This window comes from Pinus tabuliformis, chromosome 8 (assembly GCF_031772625.1).
Source record: "Pinus tabuliformis cultivar Carrire ecotype Pingquan chromosome 8, CPIR1, whole genome shotgun sequence".
NCBI lineage: Eukaryota > Viridiplantae > Streptophyta > Pinopsida > Pinales > Pinaceae > Pinus > Pinus tabuliformis.
The window spans coordinates 238,811,628-238,835,331 of NC_142294.1; the positions used below are offsets into that span (position 1 = coordinate 238,811,628).

At 39.1% G+C, this 23,704-nt stretch overlaps 1 protein-coding gene across 1 annotated transcript in view; it reads right to left on the bottom strand.

The window, feature by feature from the left end:
- Positions 1-6,032: 6,032 nt before the first annotated feature.
- Positions 6,033-23,704, bottom strand: part of LOC149235016 (allantoate deiminase 2-like) — an 80,312-nt gene continuing 62,640 nt past the window's right edge. The window contains exons 10-12 of the mRNA XM_089372037.1: positions 6,719-6,844; positions 6,404-6,577; positions 6,033-6,316 (exon numbers count right to left, since the gene is read on the bottom strand). Coding sequence (XP_089228163.1) covers positions 6,197-6,316; positions 6,404-6,577; positions 6,719-6,844 — 420 coding nt within the window. The 3' untranslated portion in view covers positions 6,033-6,196. The remainder of the gene's footprint in view (positions 6,317-6,403; positions 6,578-6,718; positions 6,845-23,704) is intronic.

Here is a 23,704-nt window from a genome sequence, read left to right on the forward strand (position 1 = left end):
ATTATTGACAAGTACTTCAGTGTTTCAAGTTGCAGACCCAACTGAAAATTTCCTTGTATGCACTGACATGTGTAAAGAAGGTTTGGGGGGATTACTCATGCAGAATGGGCACATGGTGTATTATGAATCCAAAAAATTGGAGCATGAAAAAAACTACAATGCTTATGATTTATGATTGGAAGCCATTATTCACACACTGAATATGTGGAGACGTTATCTCTTGGGACAAAAATTTGAGTTACAGTGGATCACTAAAATTTGTGACATTTGTTTGAACAACCTAATCTAAATGCTCAACAAATTCGATGGTTGGAATTTTTAGCGGAATATGACTTCGAGATTAAATATATAAAAGGAAAAGAGAATAAGGTGGTAGGTGCACTTCGCTAAAGAATACACCTAATGCATGTGGCACCAATCAGCATGTGTAAAATGGATATTTTGACCCAAGTTTTGAAGGATGGGGACTCAGACCAATTGTGTGTGGATATTAAGAATAGTTTGTAACATGAAGAAAACAAGAAAAATATTTGGATTATGAACTTGGAGAGGATAGTATCCTTCTTTACCGAGGTCGATTATATGTGCCAAATATGCAGGAGGTGAAAGAAATGATTCTGTAGGAAATGCATAGGGTACCTTATGTAGGACACCCAAGATATCATAAAACTATTACATCAATCAAAAAGCAATATTTTTGGCTAGGATTAAAGAAAGACATGGCAAGTTACATAGTTGGATGTTTAGAATGCCAGAGTTAAGGTTGAACACAAGCATCCAACAGGCCTATACCTATCTCTGAATGGAAGTGCAAAACGGTGTCAATGTATTTTATTGCTAAATTACCTAGGACACAAAAATGCCATGATGCGATAATGATAGTGGTCAACAAGCTTACTAAAGTTGCCCGTTTTATTCCCATGAAATCAACGCATAAAGAAGCCAATATTTCCGATATTTTCATGAGGGAAGTTGCTAGGTTACACAGTATGTCAAATAGATCTCTGAATTTCACCTCTAATTTTTGGAGAGGTTATTCAAGGGATGGGATGCTAATTTGATTTTTATTAAGGCATATCACCCATAATTAGATGAGCAAACTGAGCAGTTTAATCAAGTAATTGAAGATATGTTACAAATATATGTGATGGAGAAACTATCCAAATGGAAGGATTATCTCCATTTGGTAGAATTTGCATATATAACAGATATCATGCCTTGTTAAAAATGAGCCCTTTGAAGCATTGTATGGAAGAATGTGTTATACTCTTGTGAGTTGGAGCAATCCAGTGGGTAGAATTATGGTTGGCCCTGAGCTACACCAAGAAATGGAGGAACAAGTGATCAAATTAGGAAAAACCTGAAAGATTCCTAAGACAGACCAAAAGAGTTATGCATATAGGCATAGAACTTTTCAAGAATTTAAAATTGGGGATCGTATGTTAAAGATTAAACCACAAAAGAGCATAGTAAGACTGGGCAATTGTTCCAAGTTGGCAATGTGTTATTGTGGACCGTTTGAGATTCCTAAGATAATTGGTTCAGTGGCATATAGACTTGCATTGAAAGCATCTCATGCATATTCATGATGTATTCCATGTATCTTTGCTTAACAAATACATTCCTCGTACAAACCATGTAATTGACTGGCACATGATTCAAGTGGAACCAGAAAGGGATTTTCAAGTCTTGCACATACAAATTATAGACAAGATGGTCAAAGTGCTTCGAAATAGAGTTGTCGCCATGGTAAAGGTACAATGGAACCCACTCAATCCTAAAGAGGCTACATGGGAACAACATATAATGAGGGAGGACTACCCTCAAATTTTTTTATTGATGTATATATTTGTATATATATACGACACAAAGGATAATGCATAAAATAAGGGGGCAAGAAATGTAATATTCCTACCAATGTGGAAAAAGTTGCCAAAAAGTCGTGATTAAATCGACAAACTCTGATTTTTTGGACTATCCGATTTAATCAGCCGATTTTTTGGCGATTTTTCCCTAGTTGAAAAAGTCAGGATTAAATCGAGACTTCTTCCAAAAAATCATGAGGTAGTTTCTTTAACGACTTTTTAATTTATTTTTTTTAAATCGGGATTTTATTGAAAACATCAGGATAAAATTGGGAGTTTTTCCAAAAAAATCGTGAGTGAGGTAGTTTTCTTAACAAATTTTTTAAACTTTTTTAAAAATGATTTTTTTTGTATTTTGTTTTTTTATTTTGCCGATTTTTTTCAAAAATCTCCCGACTTTAAAGACTTTTTCAATTTCTGGACCCTTGTCTATTTAATCCTGACTTTAACTTTTTCCACATTGATTCCTACTGACTTAAGATGTAAATATGATGTAATGATGTATATCTTGATATTATGATGGTGAGCTGGAGTCATTTTGAGACTAGATTTCCCGTGCATATGTGTTATTTCGCAAATGCTTGGAGGGCCAAGATTCTAAAGATTGTAATCTTGTAAATATTTATATAATAATAAACTAGCAACTGGTTGTACGGACCACTACATGAAAAGAGTATGGGGAGAAGTGGAACTCCATGGCAACAAGAAACATGTGTTGTTGTTGATGTTTGTGAAGGAAGCACTTGGGGCCACATGGATTTAGGTGGGTGACACATGGTAGAGGGAGGCCTTACATGACACATGGCATTGAAGGGACCATGCATTATAAATAACTAGGGGGAGGAGACTACCATTAGTTTTTCGTCACTATAATTATTGATCTCTGTCACTAACAATCATTTCGATTACCTACTGAGAAATTCTTGGTCGTCCATAAGGCACCACTAGGGCATAGGTATAGTGGAAATTGGAATAATATGGTTGAGAAATTTCTGGCTAGCCATAAGGTGCCACTGGGGCACAGGTATGGAAAAATGGGTGATTGTTGTTAAGAAATGCTTGGCTGGTTGTAAGGTGCCATTTGGGTGCAAATATAGGGGAAGAAAAGCATAGAGATTAAGGTCATAGCAGTAGGGTTGGTACCCTAGAAATAGACATGTTAATTCGGTTATTTATTGGTTTTTCCATTGCCTATGGAGTTGCAACCCCATCTCAAGGGTGACCCCTGGTTGAGATTGACAAACCACGAGGTCTATGGTTGGGTGGAACGTGGAGAGGTTGTAGCCAGTTGTCATTTCTATAAAAGATAAGTACCCAATTTTATGTGCAATGTTGATCCCTAATTATGTAATGATTGGTTAATTCATTTTCGTTATGCAAGTTGTTGGTATGCATTTTTATGGTTTAATGTAATAATTGCATTGTTGTTCTAAAATAATTTGATGTGCTAATTAAATCAACTCAGTACATATATTATATACTCATGCGATAATGGGATATCAAACTTCATGTAGTTGCATTCGAGTATTAGACCTCGAATGGTTTTTCCCTTCGCTAAGAGTTTCACAGAGAATTTGTGTTTTTATGTGATAATGTTACTCAACAATAGAGAGGGAACATTAGATGAGTATTATGCTAACTCCTCTTTCTGAATGGTCCCCCGCCCTCAAGAAGTCGTATTTGGGGAAATATATGGAATATCGTTGGCCTCTTGAAAATCAAGATTTTCTGTTGGACCTTGGTTAATAAAAAAAATTCTAACATAAAATCTTCAGAAAAGAGGAGTTAGCAGACCATCTAGATGTGCCCTTTGTCTCTCTTAGATTGAATCTTCCCCATATATTTTTCTTGAATGCTCATTCTCCATGGAAGTGTGAAAACATGCCTTGAAATATTTTTCTCCTACACTGGTCTAGCCCTCTCATCTCCCAACCTTCCTCTCAGCCTAGGATAAGAATTATTTGGGAGGATTTAAAGAGAAACCAATCTTCAAATGAATCCATAAATCCCTACCAAAATATGTCTATTGGAAATTATGGATAGCTAGAAATCAATCCATCTTTCAAAAACAAGCAGTTTCTTCCTAAAATTGTAGTTTCTCACTCTCTCTCTCTCTTCTGTAAGAGCACTTTGGTTCCCAGACTATCCTTGGCATCTCCGCAACAATTGGACCATCATGAAGAAATTTGGTGGAAATAGTTAGTCATTAAGATCTAACCCCCTACAACAAGCCCTCAATAGGAAAGTTGGTCTCTATGACTTCCCCCAAATTAGTTTAGACAATGGATGGCTTCTCAATCACGCAACACTGTGTTTCGACGAGGCCTCCAAAACGAACCTACTGGGGTGCTATTTTTCGCCCTGATCATCAAGTAGATATTTGTTTGCTTGGAGTTTGGGGTGGACCATCAACAACCAAGTATAAGCTCATGGCCTTTTTCAAGGTCTCTCTATGCCTCATGATAAGGGGATTACCAAGATAACAATTGTTGGGGATTCCAAAGTTATAATAGGTAACCTACAGAAATGAATCATACCTAGAGACCTACACCTTAATTCAATTTTTCTTCATATTAGATCCCTTCTCACCCAGTTTGAAGAACTCAAATATTACCATATTCTCAAACAAAGCATTTTTTTGGTAGATCAAATGGCTAACAAGGCAGTTTGTTTGGCAAGGGGGATCACTGCTTAGCAGTGATCAAATAAGTTACTATCATATCCCATAATTGAGCCCCCGATCAAAAAAGTGTGTTTTGTAGATTGTGCAGTAAATTATGTTGATGACAACTGCAAAAATGATTGTTTTGGGAGGCTATCGCCTCCATTTCCCACATACCCCCTCATGCAAGGTGGTGAAGGACAAGCAACCCCTCATCCCTCTATTTGGGTGAGCCTACTTGTGTACAAAGTAGTTATTTCTTCCAGTGGACGAGATGTATGGCACATTATTGCAGTCATGAATGTGAGAGGGTAGGAGTGTTGAGTTATGTTATGTACCAACCATAATAATACACATTATTGGGTAGGAGTGTTGAGTTATGTTATGTGACCAAACCATAATAATACTTGTTGACCTTTGGTACAAGCCTGTAGATCTAGATTTGTGGACAATCAAGATTAAGGTGATCAAGGAGATCATTAGCTATAATGAACATTTATGGGGGCGAGGAATTCCAAATGAGCAAGGGATAATTGGGCCACTGCACATTTAATTCCCCTCGTGCCATTCTTTAGGTCTATGTATCCTCTACTCCCCTTTCCCTAGTATGATTATGTTCATTAATGTCTTTTGTTTGGTCCTTGGTGGCATTCTACATAGTTTAAATTTACACTTGCACGGTTGGCTAATCACATTTGTGGTAGTGGGGATAATCAACTAGTTTTCACTCAAGTAGCCGAGATCTAGGGGCTCCCCCATCTTCCCTCTGCATTTCTTTGTTTTGTGTGGTATCAATTTGGCCTTCTTTAGGTTCTTGTTTGACCTCTTTGCCTTTACTTCGTTTATCCTGTATCCCTGCTTTGGGTGTTTAGCAATGTGGTTGTCAATTCGTGCTCCCTCTTCCATGTTATTGTTGAGTCCTTTTATGGCCTTTTGGTTAAGTTGGTTAATAGGGGAAGTGTCAATTTCAATTGGGTGGCCATTTGATTTTAGGGTATCAGACTCCCTCTGTCACTTAGGAATGTCTCGCACGTTGGTTTCTGCTTTGTATTTACAAGTGATCGACATCAAAGGACAGGCCTTTCAAGCCCTCTCTGCGAGTACACAATTAGAAGAAAATTTGAAGTTTGGTTTTGGGTATATTTCTCCGCTATACATCTTTCAAATCAAAACATGGTTAAGAAGCCTCCTGGGAAAGATTTTTGTCCCGACTGGATTGAAGATATTGAGCACTTACAATAAGAACAGTTTCAATTGCAAATTCAACATAGTCAAACAGTGCCTGAAGTGAAATGGCCCCTCGTGAAATTTTTTAGTTCTAACTGATTCTTCCTGTCTTAATCGCTCTCTTTACTGTGAAACATTAATAAGATGTTAACATATTTTGAAGATTAAATTTGACTTGTTTCATTGAAATTGTTCCAACTTCTTACACGTTCCCTGAATTTGATTTAAATAATGTAGAACAAGTGCCTGTGCCTTCCCCTTACTGTACACAACATAAATAATATCTTGACCAGAATGTCACATGATTTTATAGATATGGTACAGATCTAACGATTCTTGGAAAATAGCTAGATATATCTACTCTCTGAACAAATAGCAACATGTTTCAGTGGATATGATACAGATGTAAAATTCTTGTAGAAAAGCTAGAAGTTCTACAGATCTATAATTCTTGAAGAAAAGCTAGAAGTGATCGGCTTGCTGCCCAAATGTCATCTTCTAGAACATGCTCTGCGGGAGAATGGCTTATTCCCCCAGTACATCGGACAAACAACATCCCAACCTGTAAATTTCTACGATTAGATACACAAGAGAGCTTATACCAAGAAAAATGTGGACAAAATTTGATGTGTAAAGGGATAAAACAAACCTTCGTCAGATGTGACATTGCCATTGCATCATGTCCTGCTCCACTCATCAACAAAGGAACAACATTTGATGCCTTGGTTATCTGAAGCAAAGCCAAGTCCTGTGTCGCAACCCTTGCAGCATTTTGTAGGCGAAAAATCATATCTTTGTCGCATTCCACTGCACTTGCATCATGCTGGATTGAAATAGAAAGTCAGTCAGAAGTATGTTTGTGCGAATATTTAAATAGGGCTCACACTCAAGGAATTCATGCAACAATATTAACCTTATCCCTTCATCTCTATTACTTCTCCAAGGTATTAAATATAGGACTAACCTTTCTTTCAATAGAGCATGAAATAGATCGTTGATCACAAATTTGAAATATTCTGTCATTCAATTCAGAAATGATAACCTCACGAATAGTGTCCTCTTTTGCACGGACATCTACTGTAAATATCACCTGCAGAGACATGAATACAATACAGGCTAAAAAACAATGATGATGATCCCTCGATATTCATTAACAAAAAAAAAGAAATTGGAAGTTAAATTTATATTGCAACCAATCATGTAATAACATGTTTCTCATAAATTTGAAATCAATTATGTTAGTGTACATACATTACAGAGAAGTCTTGTTCAAATTTCATTGATTGTAATTGGAAATTGTTGATGTTTGTAACTCATGCAGGTATTTATGCACAGACCTAAGTGTCTGGGCATGCAAAAATGACCTAATGGAACCTCAACTTTAATAATTAAAGTAAGTTCTTTTATAAGAAAAAAGTGGGTTTAATAAAATATAATGCAAAGTTTATTTGCATTAGTGAATTAGATGAATTGCAACCATCGGCCTCAAGTGAGACAAGATCTAATCTTATCCGTCAATCACTTTGGAGATTAGGGTTGTGGATTCGGTCGTAACTCAAGCTTATAAAGGAAGGCTAGGCCAAGGGAGAAGACAACACACAGGGGCATAAGGAATTGAGAGAAACATCTCAATGATGGGTAGAGAACTTTTACTCAAGTGTGTTAGGCCCAAACAAGGTGTAAAGGGAACAGCAAGGAGATCCAAATCATCCAAAGTCTAGTGCCTGATCAGTCGAATCAGATCCAGATTGTTGTATGTAGTTTCTTTAGTTTGCGTCATCTTCCCAACAAGGGAGCCCAAGCAGAATATAATTAATGAAATGAAGAGTTGTTGATTGAACAGAAGTTTGTGTGCGCATGTGTCAGATTGGTTATTTAACGTGCTTGCGCTGAACAATTTGTAATGTCCCTTCCTAAATATTTTGCTAAAGGGGAGAAAACCCAATTTTGTAATTTTGTCATTTTTGGGGGTAGATTATAATTAATGAAATGAAGAGTTGTTGATTGAACCAGTGTAACAGGAATCAGCGAGTACTCGCGAGTTAAAATCTGATCGCCCGTGAAACGAGCAGAGTCAAAACTCTGCGAGTCAAATCGCGTTGACCGAGTTTGACTCGTGGTCAACGCGAGTTTGACTCACGAGTTTGCGATTGGGCCGATTCTGCATTTTTTTCCCGAGTCCTGCCAGTTTTGGGTTTAGGGTTTATCGAGTTTTGGATTGTCGCCAGTTTTTGGGTTGTTCACTTCGCTGCCGAGACAAACGTTGTTGAAGCCGCATTCCACTACAACGCTGCAGAGCCATTCCACCGTCCATGACGCCGCAGACTCGCAGAGAAGCCGCATTCCACTACGACGCAGCAGAGAAGCCGCATTCCACTACGACGCCGCAGAGAAGCCCATTCCACCATCCACGACGCCGCAAACTCGCAGAGAAGCTGCATTCCAGACAGACGGGCAGAGAAAACAAATATGAAACGGGCAGACTGTATGAGTCCTTCAATTTCAAAATTTCCTTAATTGTTCTTAGGATATCGAATCCTTGTGTTCCAAGGAAAAAATTTCTTGAATCATCTTGGTGCCTAACTTGAATAACCTATTTCAGTTGCCAATTTGTTATGGAGCAGTATTCTAATGTACTAGGAGATAGATAGGTGTGAGGATCACTGTATTAGGAGATAGATAGAGTAAACATTGGTTTACTTAGTATTTTACTATTTTGGAGTTCTTTCTTTTCCAACGAGACTGGGAGTGATATGACATGGAAGTCTATCCTAGTAGTACTGCAAACAGATCCCATATGAGTCCATGAACTATCCCATTCAAGTACATATTCATGAAGGATCCCAGCCTTATCCAAGAAAGAACCAGATCTAGTGCATATCTGACTGTATCTACAGAGAAAGGGGTAAGGATCTGGTAACATAGATAAAAGCCATCAAAAAATATTAGGATGGTATTCTGTCAAGTATGTAATTCATTTCTAATCAACATCTCTCCAGCTACCAATAGAAATCCAGAAGAACAAAACGATGATAAACCTAGTCCATCCAAAAATCTGGAATACCTAGAGTGTTGGTATAACCATAGATGAAATGTAAGTATATAATTAAACTGTATTTATTGTGCTTCCTAGAATTAGAAAAGGTTTCAAACAAACAACAATACTGCTCCATAACAGTGATCCTCACACCTATCTATCTCCTAGTACATTAGAATACTACTCCATAACAGTGATCCTCACTTGCCTTTTGCATAGTCTCTATATGTTCACTGACATCTATCTTCATTTAATTTTTTAGATTTCTAGCATATTTTAAATTTTTGGATCATTTTTAAATTTAATTTTTTTATTGTCTTTCACAGGGGCCACAAATTATATAGAAGCCATGACTCCAAATCTTAACAGAAGCCACAAATTATATAGAAGCCATGACTCCAAAACACAATTCCAAAACAACAACAATGCCGAGGGAGGACTTTGCTTGGGCTTATTGTGACAAGATTCCCGGAGACCCCAAGCTCGTTCGTAAATTTTGCAAAGCAAAATGTAGTGGAGGCATTTATAGATTCAATTTCCACCTTGCACAAATACCTGGCCATTATATAGGTCTTTGCAACATGGTTGACGATAATGTCAAACACCAAGCAACCTTGGCCATTGATATGTTGCGTCAGCATAATGCCAAGAAAGCAAAGAAAAATAGTGAAATAGGAACTCTTGGAGTTGATGGTTTTTCTACCACTACCCCCTTGTCACCTCTCTCTGTTGAATCCTCAATGTTGTTCCCAAGTTTCCCACACATGCCTCCAAGTCTAAGTCAAACTCAAGGCCAAATGAGTCCTTCCTTCAACACTGGAGGTGGAAACATAAACACCTTTTTTGCTCCCCGCACAACACCCAGTTCCCAACATACCTTGGATGCCACTGGTTGGAAAAAAAATATCCATAGTCAAGAAAGGAAGGCCATTGCTAACTTTTGGTACTATTCTGACATACCTTTCCACTGTGCCAGAAGTCCTTATTGGCAAGCTATGATTGATGCAGTTGCTATTGCAGATCCAGGGTTCAAAGCCCCTACATCAGAGAACCTTAGGACAAATTTGTTGTTAGAGTGTTGAAAATGTCATGCTTGTGCTAGCTGAGTTTCGTTCATCATGTGTACAAATAGGTTGCACCATCATGAATGATGGATGGACAGATCAGAGGAATAGAACTTTAATAAATTTCCTTGTATCTTGTCCCGCAGGCACAATGTTTCTCAAATCAGTGGATGCTTCAGACAAGGTTAAGACTGCCCAACTTATCTGTGAAATGATGGAGGAAGTCGTTCAAGAAGTGGGAGAAGAAAATGTTGTACAAATTGTCACCGATAATGCAGCGAATTATATGGCTGCTAGTAGACTTTTTGAGATTAGGCACCCCACTATTTTTTGGACCTCTTGTGCTGCCCATTGCATAGATTTAATGCTTGAGGACATTGGTAAGCTTCATTGGATAGAGGTTGTGGAGAAGGCAAAATCCATAACCAAATACTTATACAACCACACTATTGTCCTAAACACGATGAGAAAATACATTGAAGGTAAAGAAATTATTCGACCTGCAGTGACTAGATTTGCAACAAATTTCATATCTTTGCAATCTGTGGTTGAGCAAAAGATAAATCTGAAGAGGATGTTCTTGGGACCTGAGTGGATGTCATCTAAACATTCCAAGACCCTTGAAGGCATCGAAATTGTTGCACTTGTGTTTAATGATGGTTTCTGGAAAGATGCCGAAGAGATTATTGTTGTGACAAAGTCCCTTGTTAGAGTTCTCAGGTACTTCAAGTCTTTTAACTTTTTCATTTTTTAAATTTCATTTCAAGCTTCTTTTTATTTACAATGTTTCATATTTGTTTAAATTTGAATGCTTGAACTTTCAGGATGGTTGATGGTGACAAACCCGCTATGGGTTACATTTACGAGGCAATGGATCTCGCAAAGGAGGCCATCAAAAGAAGATATGGGGATTACGAGACAAAGTATATGCCTCTTTGGGACATTATAGATGCACGTTGGGATAGGCAATTGCATTCCCCCTTACATGCTGCTGGGTACTTCTTAAACCCACAATATTTTTATGATAAGAGCAAATTTAATGAGGATGGGGAGGTTGGCAGAGGACTTATGACATGCATGGAAAGGTGCTTCCCTGATCCAGAATATCAAAGTCGTGTCTTTTCCCAACTACAAGATTATAGGGTGCCATCTAAATTGTTTGCCTATACCAGTGCTATAAGAGAAAGGTCTAAGATGTTGCCAGGTACCCAGCTTGAAGGCTTCATCAATTCATTAAATTTGTTTAAACTTTATTTTGTATGTTAAATGTTTTATTAAATTTTCTTGTCTTTTTAAGTTTTTACTATTTAGTACTTCTACTCACAAACCCTTGCCACTTGCTAGGTCTTTGGTGGCAAAACTTTGGTAGTGATACGCCAGATTTGAAGAGATTTGCCATTCGAATCTTAAACCAAGCATGCAGTGCTTCAGGTTGTGAACGCAACTAGAACATGTTTGAGAAAATAGATTCTAAGAAGCGCAACCGATTGACACAAAAACGCTTGAATGACCTTGTATTTGTCCATTACAATATACGACTTCGCAACAAACAAATACTAGGTGAGACTTGAGAGCTTGAATTTGAAGGTTTCATAATCTAGTTCGTAATTTAAAGTTCAAACTTCAAACTTCAAAGTGAAACTTTAATTCACATTTCAATGTCTCGTGATAATGACAGGTTTGGATCATTCACCAATCGACCTTGAAGAGATAGATTTGCAAACTACAAATGCGGCAGACTGGGTCCAATTAGAGGAGGCTCCTCTTTTAAGTCTTCATGACTTGGAGAACTTTGAGATTCAAGCAAGCGAAGGAGTGAAAGGAATTGCTTCTAGTTCTCACTCTTAGGAGTCTTAGACTCTTAGTTACTGATTTTTTTCTGATTATTATGCAGTTTTTTGTAAACTTTTAGAAGCATATGCTTCTGGTTCTATGTACTATGTAGTCACTGGTTAGGACTCAGGAGTCAAGACTCAATATTTTGGATCATGTTTGGACTCGTAACATATATGAGATACTTATTCATTCAAGATATTTTTGACATCTATTGATATTATGCATTGTTTGGACATGCCTTTACCGAATATTAATGAAAAATGTTTTTTTAATTCAATATATGTGTATATTTTTATTTAATGAATTCAGCGATTTTTTGCCAATCTTTTGCCGATTTTTTCCTGATCCGATTAAAACTCTTCGCTCTTTTGCCTCGCCGATTTATTGGCGATTCCGAGTCTGGTAACATTGGATTGAACGGAAGTTTGTGTGCGCATGTCTCAGATTGTTTATTTAACGTGCTTGCGCTAAACTTGTAATGTCCCTTCTTAAATATTTTGCTAAAGGGGAGAAAACCCAATTTTGTCATTTTTAGGGCTTAAAGAAAATTTTGGAGAAACACTTAGGAAAAGTGGATCGAAGTTTTTTTAGTGGAATGTTGGGGCCACATTCCCACAAAATAATATGCTCTACTTGGTGAAGGAGTATGAATTGCCTAAGGAGGTCGAAATTATTGGAGGGACCCACATGAGGCCAAGGTCCAACAAGTACAAACAAGAGATAGGCAGCATCATTTGGGGCTTTTTGATAATTTGATATCTGATCGTTGCTCTAGTTGTTCAGCTGAGTTATAAAGTGTTGCTGAGCATAAGAGTTTCCCAAGGAGGAAGCTCAACCTTTCTTCGGTGGACCTTGAGCGCCACCCTAGGGAGTCTTTTACCTTTACTTGGAGGCTAGAAGAGAGACACTACGCAGGTACCACGCCATTTTTGTTCATCTGGGACGCAGAAGAAGAGGCCACACAGTTCTTGAGGAAGGGTGGTGTCGGAGTTGGGGATTGTATTATTGCAGGAGTGTTTCTTGACTAAATTACAGGCTAAAGGGGAGGATTGTCAAGAGCAGAGGACGTCCTCCACATCAGAACGAATTTCTGGGACATGGGACTGCGTCATCTTGTACAGGCCTGCGCAATCACTTGTGGGTGTTGAGTGTGGGAAGGCTTGGGTGAAGGATTGAGGAGTTGGGTGTCCAGATCTTGGTTGGAGTGGATTTGTGGGGGAAATTCCTAGCCATTTGGGAGCAGTAAACACCATTTTCTGCTACAAGAGGAAATTTTTGGCAGTGGAGAAGGGCCAAGCAATTTTGGGTCAATTTTTGAGGTTCAAAACTAAGGCAAACCCTTTCTGGGTTTTTCTGGGTTTTTGGCAAGGATCTCAACTCTAATTTTGCAGAATTTTCTGGGCAGATTTGAGGGGTCAAATCAGGGTCTCAACACAACCAGCAGTGCATAATTACTAGGCCAATGCAAATTTCTAGAAGATAAACTCCTGCAACAGTTGGGCATTGATATATCAACCACCTGAGGCTTGTAGCTTGCCTTGTGCAAGCCTAGGTGCACTCTTTCTATTTCACATTGTACTCCAGCAATTATATACATAATAAAATTCCCATTTTGGTGTGTTTGGAGCATTTTTTGTTACATGGGTGTTTACCGAAAATTTTTGTGTTGGATTTTATTGCATGTTCTTGTTATAACTGTTAATTTTTCCATTAGGAATATTACAATGGTATCAGAGCATGTTTCGAGCTAGCATGGGGAACAAGAGCAGGTAATGCCACCAAGGTATCAGGGAGTTGTTTTCCATAGGGACCATGGTATAGGCAGAGGCAGGGGTCGAGGTAGAGAAGAAGAACCAGATCCATTTTCGGACACTAAAGTGGAAAATATTAGAGGTCGGAGGGACAATCGAGAAGACAATGAGCAGCCCAGGAAAATGCGCCAAAACCAGGTTTCAGAGGAGTTGCTGAGAACCAATCAACAGATGTTGAGGCAAGCGCAGCTCATGATGGACATGATGTAGAAGGTGATGGGGCTGCAAATGAATGGGAGGCCTGAGGGAGAGGTCCATGGTGATGGAGGTTTCAAAGCAGGAGGTTCAGATCCCATACACACCCCAGCATGGGCAGGCTGGCCGTCCCACTATGCCTCACTTTGTGGATGAGCCAGAACCGGAGACGGAGCCAGACCTGGTTGTAGACTTGGTCAATTTAGTTGCATCAGGAATTGATGAATATGAGGGGTTGGATGCCCAAATTAAGTGGGTGATGTCTTTTGGGGAGTACATACATCTCAAGGAGAGACATACTACTGGGGCTGGAGCACACTACCGAGGGGGACCCGCTAATCAGGAGATGCAGAAGATAGCAGGGAAGGTTACACTTCCTAACTTTGATGGGTCGGCCAAGAGTTCAGCCAAAGCTTGGGTTCAGAAGTTAGACACATACTTCCACCTGAACCCCATGTGGGAGACCGATGCTATTCGGTTTGCTACTCTTCACTTGGAGGGGGATGCCCAGGAGTGGTGGTACCATGGGTTGATCACATTGGGACATATACACATCACTTCTTATGTCGAGTTTGTTGATTTGGGGTAGTATCGGATGTGCTCTAGCCATGAAAATTGGTGGAAACGCTAAAGCACATGAGATTTCCAAGACCCAGAAATGGTTTGGGCAGATTCTTCTATGCAGAGGAAGATGCTCCTAGAGAATCAACTAAGGTCATACCAAATGCAGAAGGGAGAGCAGATGGATGTCTTCCTCGGTTGGTTGAAGGAGATCCATGACCAATTGACTTCCATAGGGTCCACGCTGAATCAGGAGTTGATGGTAAGGACCGCACTTAACGCAGTCTCCGAGGAGTGGGAGACATTTCTCCAGAGCATATTGGGCAGTGCAAGTCTTCCAGATTAGGAAGAGTTGTGGACGGCTCTTCATCAAGACAAGATCAGACGACTGACCAAGACGGGAAGTAGCAGCAAAGGGGTCAAGATCAAGAAGGTAGAGGAAGAGGATGCGGCTCTGGCATCTGCAGGAAAGCAGGAGAAGAGGAAGAAGAAGGACCTCTCCAAGGTCAAGTGCTTCCACTGTGGGGAACTGGGTCACTATGCGAACCAGTGTCCGAGGAAGAAGAACAAGGAAAGGCTTCTAACTCTAAGGCAGCGCCAGCGAAGGCGGATAAAGAAGTCGAAGAGGATGATGATTGTGCCATGAGTGCTCATGTGCCACTTGAGAAGAAGTGGGTAGACATCGAGTTGTAGTCAAGAGGACTATAGGTGATGAGGGGCAGGATCCTTGAGGTACCCAACCTCTTGGATTATACCTTGCTACGGGAGCCTCGAAGAGGAGTAGCAGGACTGGCGGATGTCAGTAGAGATGAATGCAGATGATGCGGCAGAGAGTGCTACAGTGCAGAAGTCTCCAAGCAGGGCGAGCCTAGCAAGCTGCAACAGTGCGAGAGGCACGGGAGTGTTGCACCAATGCAAGATGGCACAAAAAGGTGTGCAACGGTGCGAGATGCAGGGAGTTGTTGCAGTAGCGCAGAGGTTAGTAGAGGGAGCACTTGTTAGCGACAGAGGGAGCTTCAACATCGGGAGTGTTTCTAGCCTGACAGGGATGTCAGAGATGGGTGGATCAATTACTTACTTCTCAGTGACTGAGTTGCAGTGCAATAGCAGTTAGCAGTAGCACGATGCAGCATGATGAAAAGGGGATGTAGTGCAGATGCAATGCTGGGAGGATGGACCAGCAACAACACGGATGCAGAGGGAGCTGCCGTACGGATGTGACAGTGGCAGTGGCAGGGCCATGGGCAGTAGTACAGGATGCAGCAATGCAGAGGATGTTGGGCAGGGAGGCCTAGCATCAGCACATGTACCGGTGTCGGATAATCAAAGTGATGCTCAATGTGGAGTATTACTAGAGCACAGTCCTCGCTAAGAGGGAGTGTTGATTTGGGGTAGCATCGGATGTGCACTAGCCATGAAAATTGGTGGAGAGGCTAAAACACATGAGATTTCCAAGACCTAGAAATAGTTTAGGCAGATTCTTACCAGTTTGGGAGATATTAAAATAATTAATATTTTTAATGGAGTTTCTAAGTCTAAACTTAGGAAAAATAACATATTAATGGGTATTAATATAAAACTGGGTTAGAAGGTTCCAAAAGTCATGGATCAAGCCAAATCTAATCTTAGTCGTTGATTAGAGATTTAATCTCGGTCGTTGATTAGAGATTTAATCTCGGTCGTTGAAGTTCACGACAGAAGATGCAGATTCGAGAGAAAGGCCATGATGATGGCATAGCAATTTGCATTCGTGATGACAAGAAAGAGATTGTTGAATTAAAGGTGTGACTTGACATGTTGCTAGAGGTATTACAGAGACAAAGACACGGATGGATAATGAAAATAAAAGTCAAATGGCATAGATTGCAAGTGAAGTGGGAGCATATATTGAATGCTCAACTAAAGGACGAATTACTCAAAGTAAATGAAGTTTTGGTATGTGAACCAGAACATGACCCATTGCTTTTTGAAAGTAATGAAGATACAAAGGATAAATCTACAGAGAATCTTCTAAATCATATGAAGGATCCAGAACAACAAGAAGACTTGGTGCTTGAAGCATCAAATGGGGCCTAAAGGTCTTGTATTTTAAAAATTGATAGCTTGTTTGTGGATGCAAGACATGTTAAAGATGTTGAAGGTGAACAAATAATTGAATTTGTTGATAGTCATCAAATAATTTCAGATGTCAACATGAGTAATATTGCAACAGAACTAAAATTTCTAGAAGAATGGTTGGATAATCCAAAGTTAGAATGTAACAATATGCCTTCAAATCAACAAATATGGCGCATCGGAAGCATAGAGAATGATAACAAAGCTGAAATTGAAGAAATGAAAATGTTGTTGGAACATGAACACATTGCACATATGGAAGAAAAATGTTCAAATGTGGAACTTGAATGTAATCATGATGATATGTTATTCCAATCTTGTAACAATAAACTTCAATCAGAAACTAGATTGGATATTGAAATCGAAGATTTAAGGAAACAGCATCAAGAAGAAAGACTGAAGGACCAACAGCAAAACAGAGTTTGGAATCCTGGAGGTAGCAAGTCATTGAGACTTGTAGTTGTCACATTACTACAAAAAAGTGACAGACCTCATAGACAAGAGTCTATGAATTTTTCTTTTCTACATCGGGAGTCTGATGCAGGAGCATCCTGCTTCAGAAAATCATTGTATATTTGGTTGACTTAGGGGGCGTGATGTTTTTAATTTATTTGTGTATTTTTAATAAATTGAGTGAAAAATATGTGTGAGGTTTTAATTGTAAATATTCTCGATTATGAAATAATATGAGTGATGATAGACTTGTAAAGATCTCATAGAGATCTTAGGGATTAGGGAATCCTAGAATAGAGGATCAGTTGAGTTAAAAGTGGAATTAGAGGATTTTTAGGATTTGAATGAGAGATTTTAGGGATGAAAAGAGATATTGTTGGAGTTTGTTAAGGGATCTAGAACCTACTTGGGTTCTAATCCATTTGTATAAATTGAGAGGAGCCCATGATGCATGTAAGATGTAGTAGTGTGTGAGTGGGTGTGAGGAGTGAGAGGCCATGAATAGGCCATGATTTCTCATGTAATTATTTTACTAATGAATCATTTTCTGAGTTTTATGTGCACATGATTTGGTGTGATTTTGATTTTAGTTTTACTCTTTTTGTAAAGACCCATGGTTAGATATGTTGCACCACCTCCTCCACACAGAAACTCATGAAGTCACTGTCTATGTACTCTCCTATGTTATCTAAGTGAAGTACCTTGATCTTTTTGCCTGTCGCATTACCTACTAGAGCCTTGAACTCCCTGAAGCGACTAAAGGCCTCATCCTTTACCTTCAAGAAATAGATCTAGGTTTCCTTGGAATAGTCATCAATGAAGGTAACAAAGAAGTTGTACCCTCTAAGAGATCTAGTGGACATAGGGCCACAAGTATCCGAGTGTATAAGTTGTATCACACCATTTGATCTATTGTCACTTCTTGGGAACGCTACCGTAGCATACTTCCTAAGTATGCAATCCCGCACACATCATCATGTTCCATGCTCAATTCTGGAACACATGTCACTGTCTCCCTGAACATCTTAAGTGCTCCATGGTGTAAATTCCCCATTCTCCTGTGCCATAATTGATTCGGATCTCTCCCACTGCTACTATTATCACTGTTGCTGTTGCTAACTAGTGCCTTTGGAGAGTCGAGTTGCAACTTATACAGTCTGTTTCTATGAACTCCAATCTACCTTACCTTTTTACAATTTTGGTGTTTAATGAACACCTTCTTCCCTACAAAGTGAACATCATATCCCTTATCTTGTAGCTGGGATACTAAAATAGGGTTCATATCCAAGTTGGGCACATGCAACACATCTGTAACATTGGTAGTTGCCCCAGACTCCCTTTGAATCTCGATGGTACCTACTCCAACTAGAGTACATTTACTCTTGTTTCCCATCTGAATCGTGAAGTCCATTTGCTCCTCCTTGTAACTGGAGAAGTATTCTCTAACTCCTGTCATATGAGTTGACACTCCACTGTCTATATCCCAAACACCCTGTGAAGTCGAGCTAGGGAGGCAAGCTATCAAAGCGAATTCATCTTCCAATCTGGAAGACAAATCCATGGCCTCCTGAATGTTGAATCTTTATGCGGCCACATCGCAGAAATCTGAGAAATTTACTGGAGACATCCTGGGAATAATTTCTGTGTTTTTCTCTTCCAATCCCTACACAGATTTGCAACTTAAACCCTCGCTGCAAAACTTCTACGCCTAGATCTGCTCAACGAACTAACTGATCTACTCACCGGAATCCTTTATCTAGCAATCCACTACTTGCTGGAATTCTGCTCAAGGAAAATCAAAATTTTCTTGCACCTGCAACTGGAAATCAATTTTTGTCCAGCGATTCGCATTGTCTAGATAGCCTACATAGATCTCGAGAAATTGTGCTCAGATCTCCCTCTGAAATTGCACAATTCTACCTCTCTCGCTTCTGAGCCTCTAATCTAATATTAAATGCTCTTATACCATGTGAAAATTCCTTGATTGCAATTACTAAAAATTTATCTCCTAACTATTTAATAGTTTATTTGTTATTACAGCAAATATCAACAAACTCACAATTACAATCTTCACCAGAAATAAAATATGCTGCAGAAAATAAACTGGAATCTGAGAAAATATGCACACACATAATAAAATCGACAAAGTAATTTTGGACTAATAGTCCCCGAAAAAAACCCTAAAGGGAAAATCGATGCAGCAGATGAGGATTTATTTATTATGCAGCAAAATAGATAAGTCCCCGAAAAAACCTCGAAGGGAAAGCCAATTCAGCAAGTGAGGGTTTATTTTATTATGCAACAAAATGGAGAATTACAACTATTTGCCTCCTTGGCTCAGCTCCAAAAATTTAATCTCAACTAGGAAAATTATTTTTCCCTCTCCCCAACGCAATTTGACCCTCTGTGCGCAATTTGCACTCCTTGGCAAATTCACTTAGCCGAACAAGAGGTACACACTGTTGCTCCTCGGTAAATCAATCTTCCCTGGAAACCCCTCTAGTCGAGCCAACCTGCCTGTTTCTACCTCCAGAAACAATTCACTAGGCTTCCCGGTGCTAGATCTGGACACTAGCAGTTGAATCGAACCTCTTTGGGCAACTCACTCTGGCAACTTTGCAACTCGCGTTGCAGAACTCAACCTCTCTGCTAGAAATTTCAGCCTTTCTTCCCCACTACTAGAAATTGGAAAACCACTAGAGGATTTCTTTGGAAATTCTCCCCTGCTACTCCCTCAATCACTGATGCTTCTCCCTTTGGCTCGAACTCTTCCCTCACTGGATTTTTGCACACTGGGTAGCTCAATTTTCCTTCCTCTTGCTCTCACAATTATGTTTATCTCCATCCCATCGACTTGCTCTTATAATCTCTTGTTGGAGCTTCAATGACCATGATTAGATCCTCATCAACAGCTAAGATCATCTTAGACTCGATCTGTGTGAGTCTCTAGAGCATTCTCGGTCATCCTTAATTAATTCCCAGTAATTAATCAATTTTGCTAAGTTAGAATTAGCCATTTTTTTATTATTGACTAAATAATTAAATTAAGGAGTTTCGTAAGCTTATCTCATGAAACCTTTTCTAGGTTTCAGAGATCTTGTGTTCCTTAGTCTCTTAGACACAAATCAAGACTAGAACACTTGTCCGATGCTACCAAAATCTAATAGATAGTGGAGACACATGTCATATGACAAGAGCACGAGAGTTGTTAGGCATCTTGATAGAGTGGGACTCAAAGATGCATGTGGAGTTTGGTGTTAATACCAAACATGCAATAAAGGGAGCTCTAACAGTGGTATTCCAGTGTGATTCAAGAGGTGTGTTGGAAGTGAAAGACGTGATATGAGTGCCAAAACTAAGGAGAAGTCCACTTTCAGTCTCTATGACGAATAAGAAGGGATTTGTTGTAGTGTTCTAGGATGGACAGACACTGATCAAATCCATGGGATCTAGCTCTAATGATGGCCATGCATTAGAGTTAGAGAGGGAAACTTGTATAGGCTAAAGGGCCAACATATTGAAGCAATGACAAGCACAGGACAATGATAGAGAACAACAAGCAAGAAGCTCCAAAAGTTGAACAAAGTAGAAAGAGTCAACCTTTAGGCTCAAGTGGGAAGAACCAATCAGCAAATCCTTCCAATTCTGTCAAGGTCTCTGGTATGAAATGACTTTACAGGATGTTCAGGAGTAGGGGGTTTCTAGGAGCAATTTCAAAGGGAGCAAGTCTTCGAGGATGATTCCAAACCTGGCAGCAAGGAAGGCTTAAAGTTCAAAGGGAGCATCCCTAATAGTGGGTGTGATGTGGGACATTGTTCTAAATTAGAGCTAGTTCTAGGTTGTATAAGTACCTCCCTGCCAAGAGGGAGTGTTGACATTTGTAGCCCAAGCAAGTACCTTTGCACAAACCTAGATGTTTGGGCATGTAGAAGTTGCCAAATGGACCCTAGAACCTTCGTAATTAATTTAATAATTAAATATATTTTATAAGATAAAAGTGAGTTTAATCTAATCAAATGCAAATGTTATTTGCATTAATGAATTATATGAATTTCAACCATCGATTTCAAGTGAGGCGAGATCTATCTCTGTTATTAGTCACTTTAGAGATTAGTGTTGTGAATTCACTCATAACTCAAGATTATAAAAGAAGGGCTAGGCCAAGGGAGAAGACATAACACAGGGGCCCAAGGCATTGAGAGAGACATCTCAGTGGTGGGTAGAGAAAGACTTCTACACAATTTTGTTGGGTCTGACGAAGGTGCAAAAGGGACATCAAGGAGATCCAAATCATCCAAGTCTAGAGCTTGATCAACTCAATCAGATCCAGATTGTTGTATGTATTTTCCTCAATTTGGGTTATTTTCCCAATAAGGAGCCCAAGTAGCTTTTGATTAAGGAAATGAAGAGATGTTGGTTGGGCAGAAATTTGTGTGTGTGTGCATGTGTGAGATTGGTTATTTAACGTGCTTCCACAAAATAGTTTTTGTTTATGTTAAGAACTCAGTGCTCTTATTTAGTAGATGTAAACATGTTAGGAATTAATAGATAGATTGTTGGGTTCAAAAATTAATGAAATGTTTGAATTGTGATACAGCTATCCTCCACTGACATGCGATCAATGCTTATGAGATCTTACAAAGTCATAAATTTAGAGATCAACATAAAATACGATAATTTTATAATGTCCATCAAATGGCCAAGAAAAGGTCAATGGGACTAAAAATTATATATGGTAGCCAATAGACAATTGGACTATCAAGAACAATCCTAGATGCTCAAAATAAGAGATACAAATGACAATAAAAGAGAGAGTAGTGAGGTCTAGGCAAAGGATAAAACCTTAAAAGGCATAAGGCCTTAGACCAACATGAACATAATAACTAGAGATAAAGATAGAGGTGAAAGGGGGAGAGGAGGTTTCCTCGTCTCTATCTATCATTGTCAAGGGGTCGATAGAAAGCCTGATGATGTCATCTAGAGAATGCCTAGTGCTAAGGGGGCCTAGTTGTGCAACCCCGAAAGGAGATATAGAGCAAAATGAACTCTCTCTCCCAACATACAAGGCCAAGTGAAAAATCCCTTAAATGGAAGTTTAGATAACCAACTAGGGCCAATGGGAAATTCTCTATACTTTCTCAGCAATTCCAACTTTGAAAATTCCTAGAGGTGGGAGGTCTATTAGTCAAGTGGGAGGAAGTCCTTTGTCGCATTGATCTACATTGAACAAGCCCAAGATGTGAAGAGTTAGATTGTTGCTCGTTGTCTCTAATAGCACAGATAGGCTTGAAGAAAGAGGTGAGGATCCTAATGATATTGAGTCTAGACATGCCATGCAAAATCCCTCATTTGTAGATCATGGCCTCTTAGATTTATAAGGTTCGACATTTATAGTGAAGGTACTGAAAGAATGTCACAACGAACAGCCCTAAGCCCCAAAATTAAGTGATGGAACCTCCCTAAAATATCATAGTATATGGGACATTTGAAAACAAAATGCTCCTTAGTCTTCACCTCCTAGATATGGGAAAGTTGGAAGACCCTCTTAGACTATTGGTTGTGATGGTTCATCTCAATCTATACATGGTGCAAGAAAAAATCCACAACTAGTTCAAGTGTACCCCAAGATCAAGAACCAATTTGTTTCAAATGTAATCGGGATGAACAATGACACAATCTTGCATTTGCATGAAATGCTCATAATAAAAGGCCATCTTGGGGCTAAACACTTAAAAGGGGTGAGACCTAGGTGCTTTGAATGTATATATGATGCATGTCATCCCTAACAACTTTGTTGAGGAGATGTTTCGAGGAATCTAAGAAGAATTGAAGGAATGTATATGATTTATGAAAATGCACCAATAGTTAGGAGAAAGTAAGTGGCCTTTGGGAACAAGCACCATCCTTGTAGGAGCATAGAGTGAGATAGGGATATCAATCTCAACTAGAAGCAAGTCCCTTGGCATGTAAATCTTATGGAGGAAGAAAATGAGTATGAAAATGTGCTCCAAGCATAAAGGATGAACCCTAAACTCAACTAGGACAATGGTATGTGGGACCACCCATTTGAATTGTGGAGCATATAAGCTCGCTAGATTTACTCAATGTTCTTATAGATCAATTATAAAATACTTGAGATATAAAAGTGAATGAATGAAAAATATGGTTTACGTATGAAAAGTATTGAATGTAAATATATCCTAAAGTGCCTTTAAATGAGAAGACGTGACTTTGAGTCATACGTACAAATTTTTCCTTTAATATTATTATTATTTATTTTTATTTTTTTAACTAAAACAAAAATTTCTAGAGAATCAGTAACATCAAATGATCCATTGCCACTATTACAACAGGGATAACTATTTATAAATGCCAAAAAGGGGCTGATCACAACATGTCTCTAAAGACTTGAACCCACATAGATGGAAAAACAAATTGTTCTCCAAACCACTCGAGCTAAGACACTTTGACTCTTTAAAAAGGAGGACATGGGGGTGGGCTTTGATCCACTTATGTGTGCATAAGTCACAAAACCATTTAATATGGTCTCTTTGGGTGCAACCACATGTTCAACCACTACCTCAAGGTGCCCCCATGGCTCCAAGGAAGCCCTTGTTAGGATATTCTGACACATACGATATAGTTAAGTTCAACTTGGTCTAGTGTAGAGTTAGGTATAGAGTTAGGTAAAGTGTGTTTCTTTACCATTGTACATTTTGTAACTTACAATCCGACGGTCACGATATGTAGTGATCCGACGGTTCACTCTCTCCTCGGTATTACCGACACTTGATCCGTGGCTTGACACCCGATTGGTCCATGAGTTCTATTTAAAACGCATGGAGGGTCATTGTTCGGGTAATCCGTGCATGAGAGAA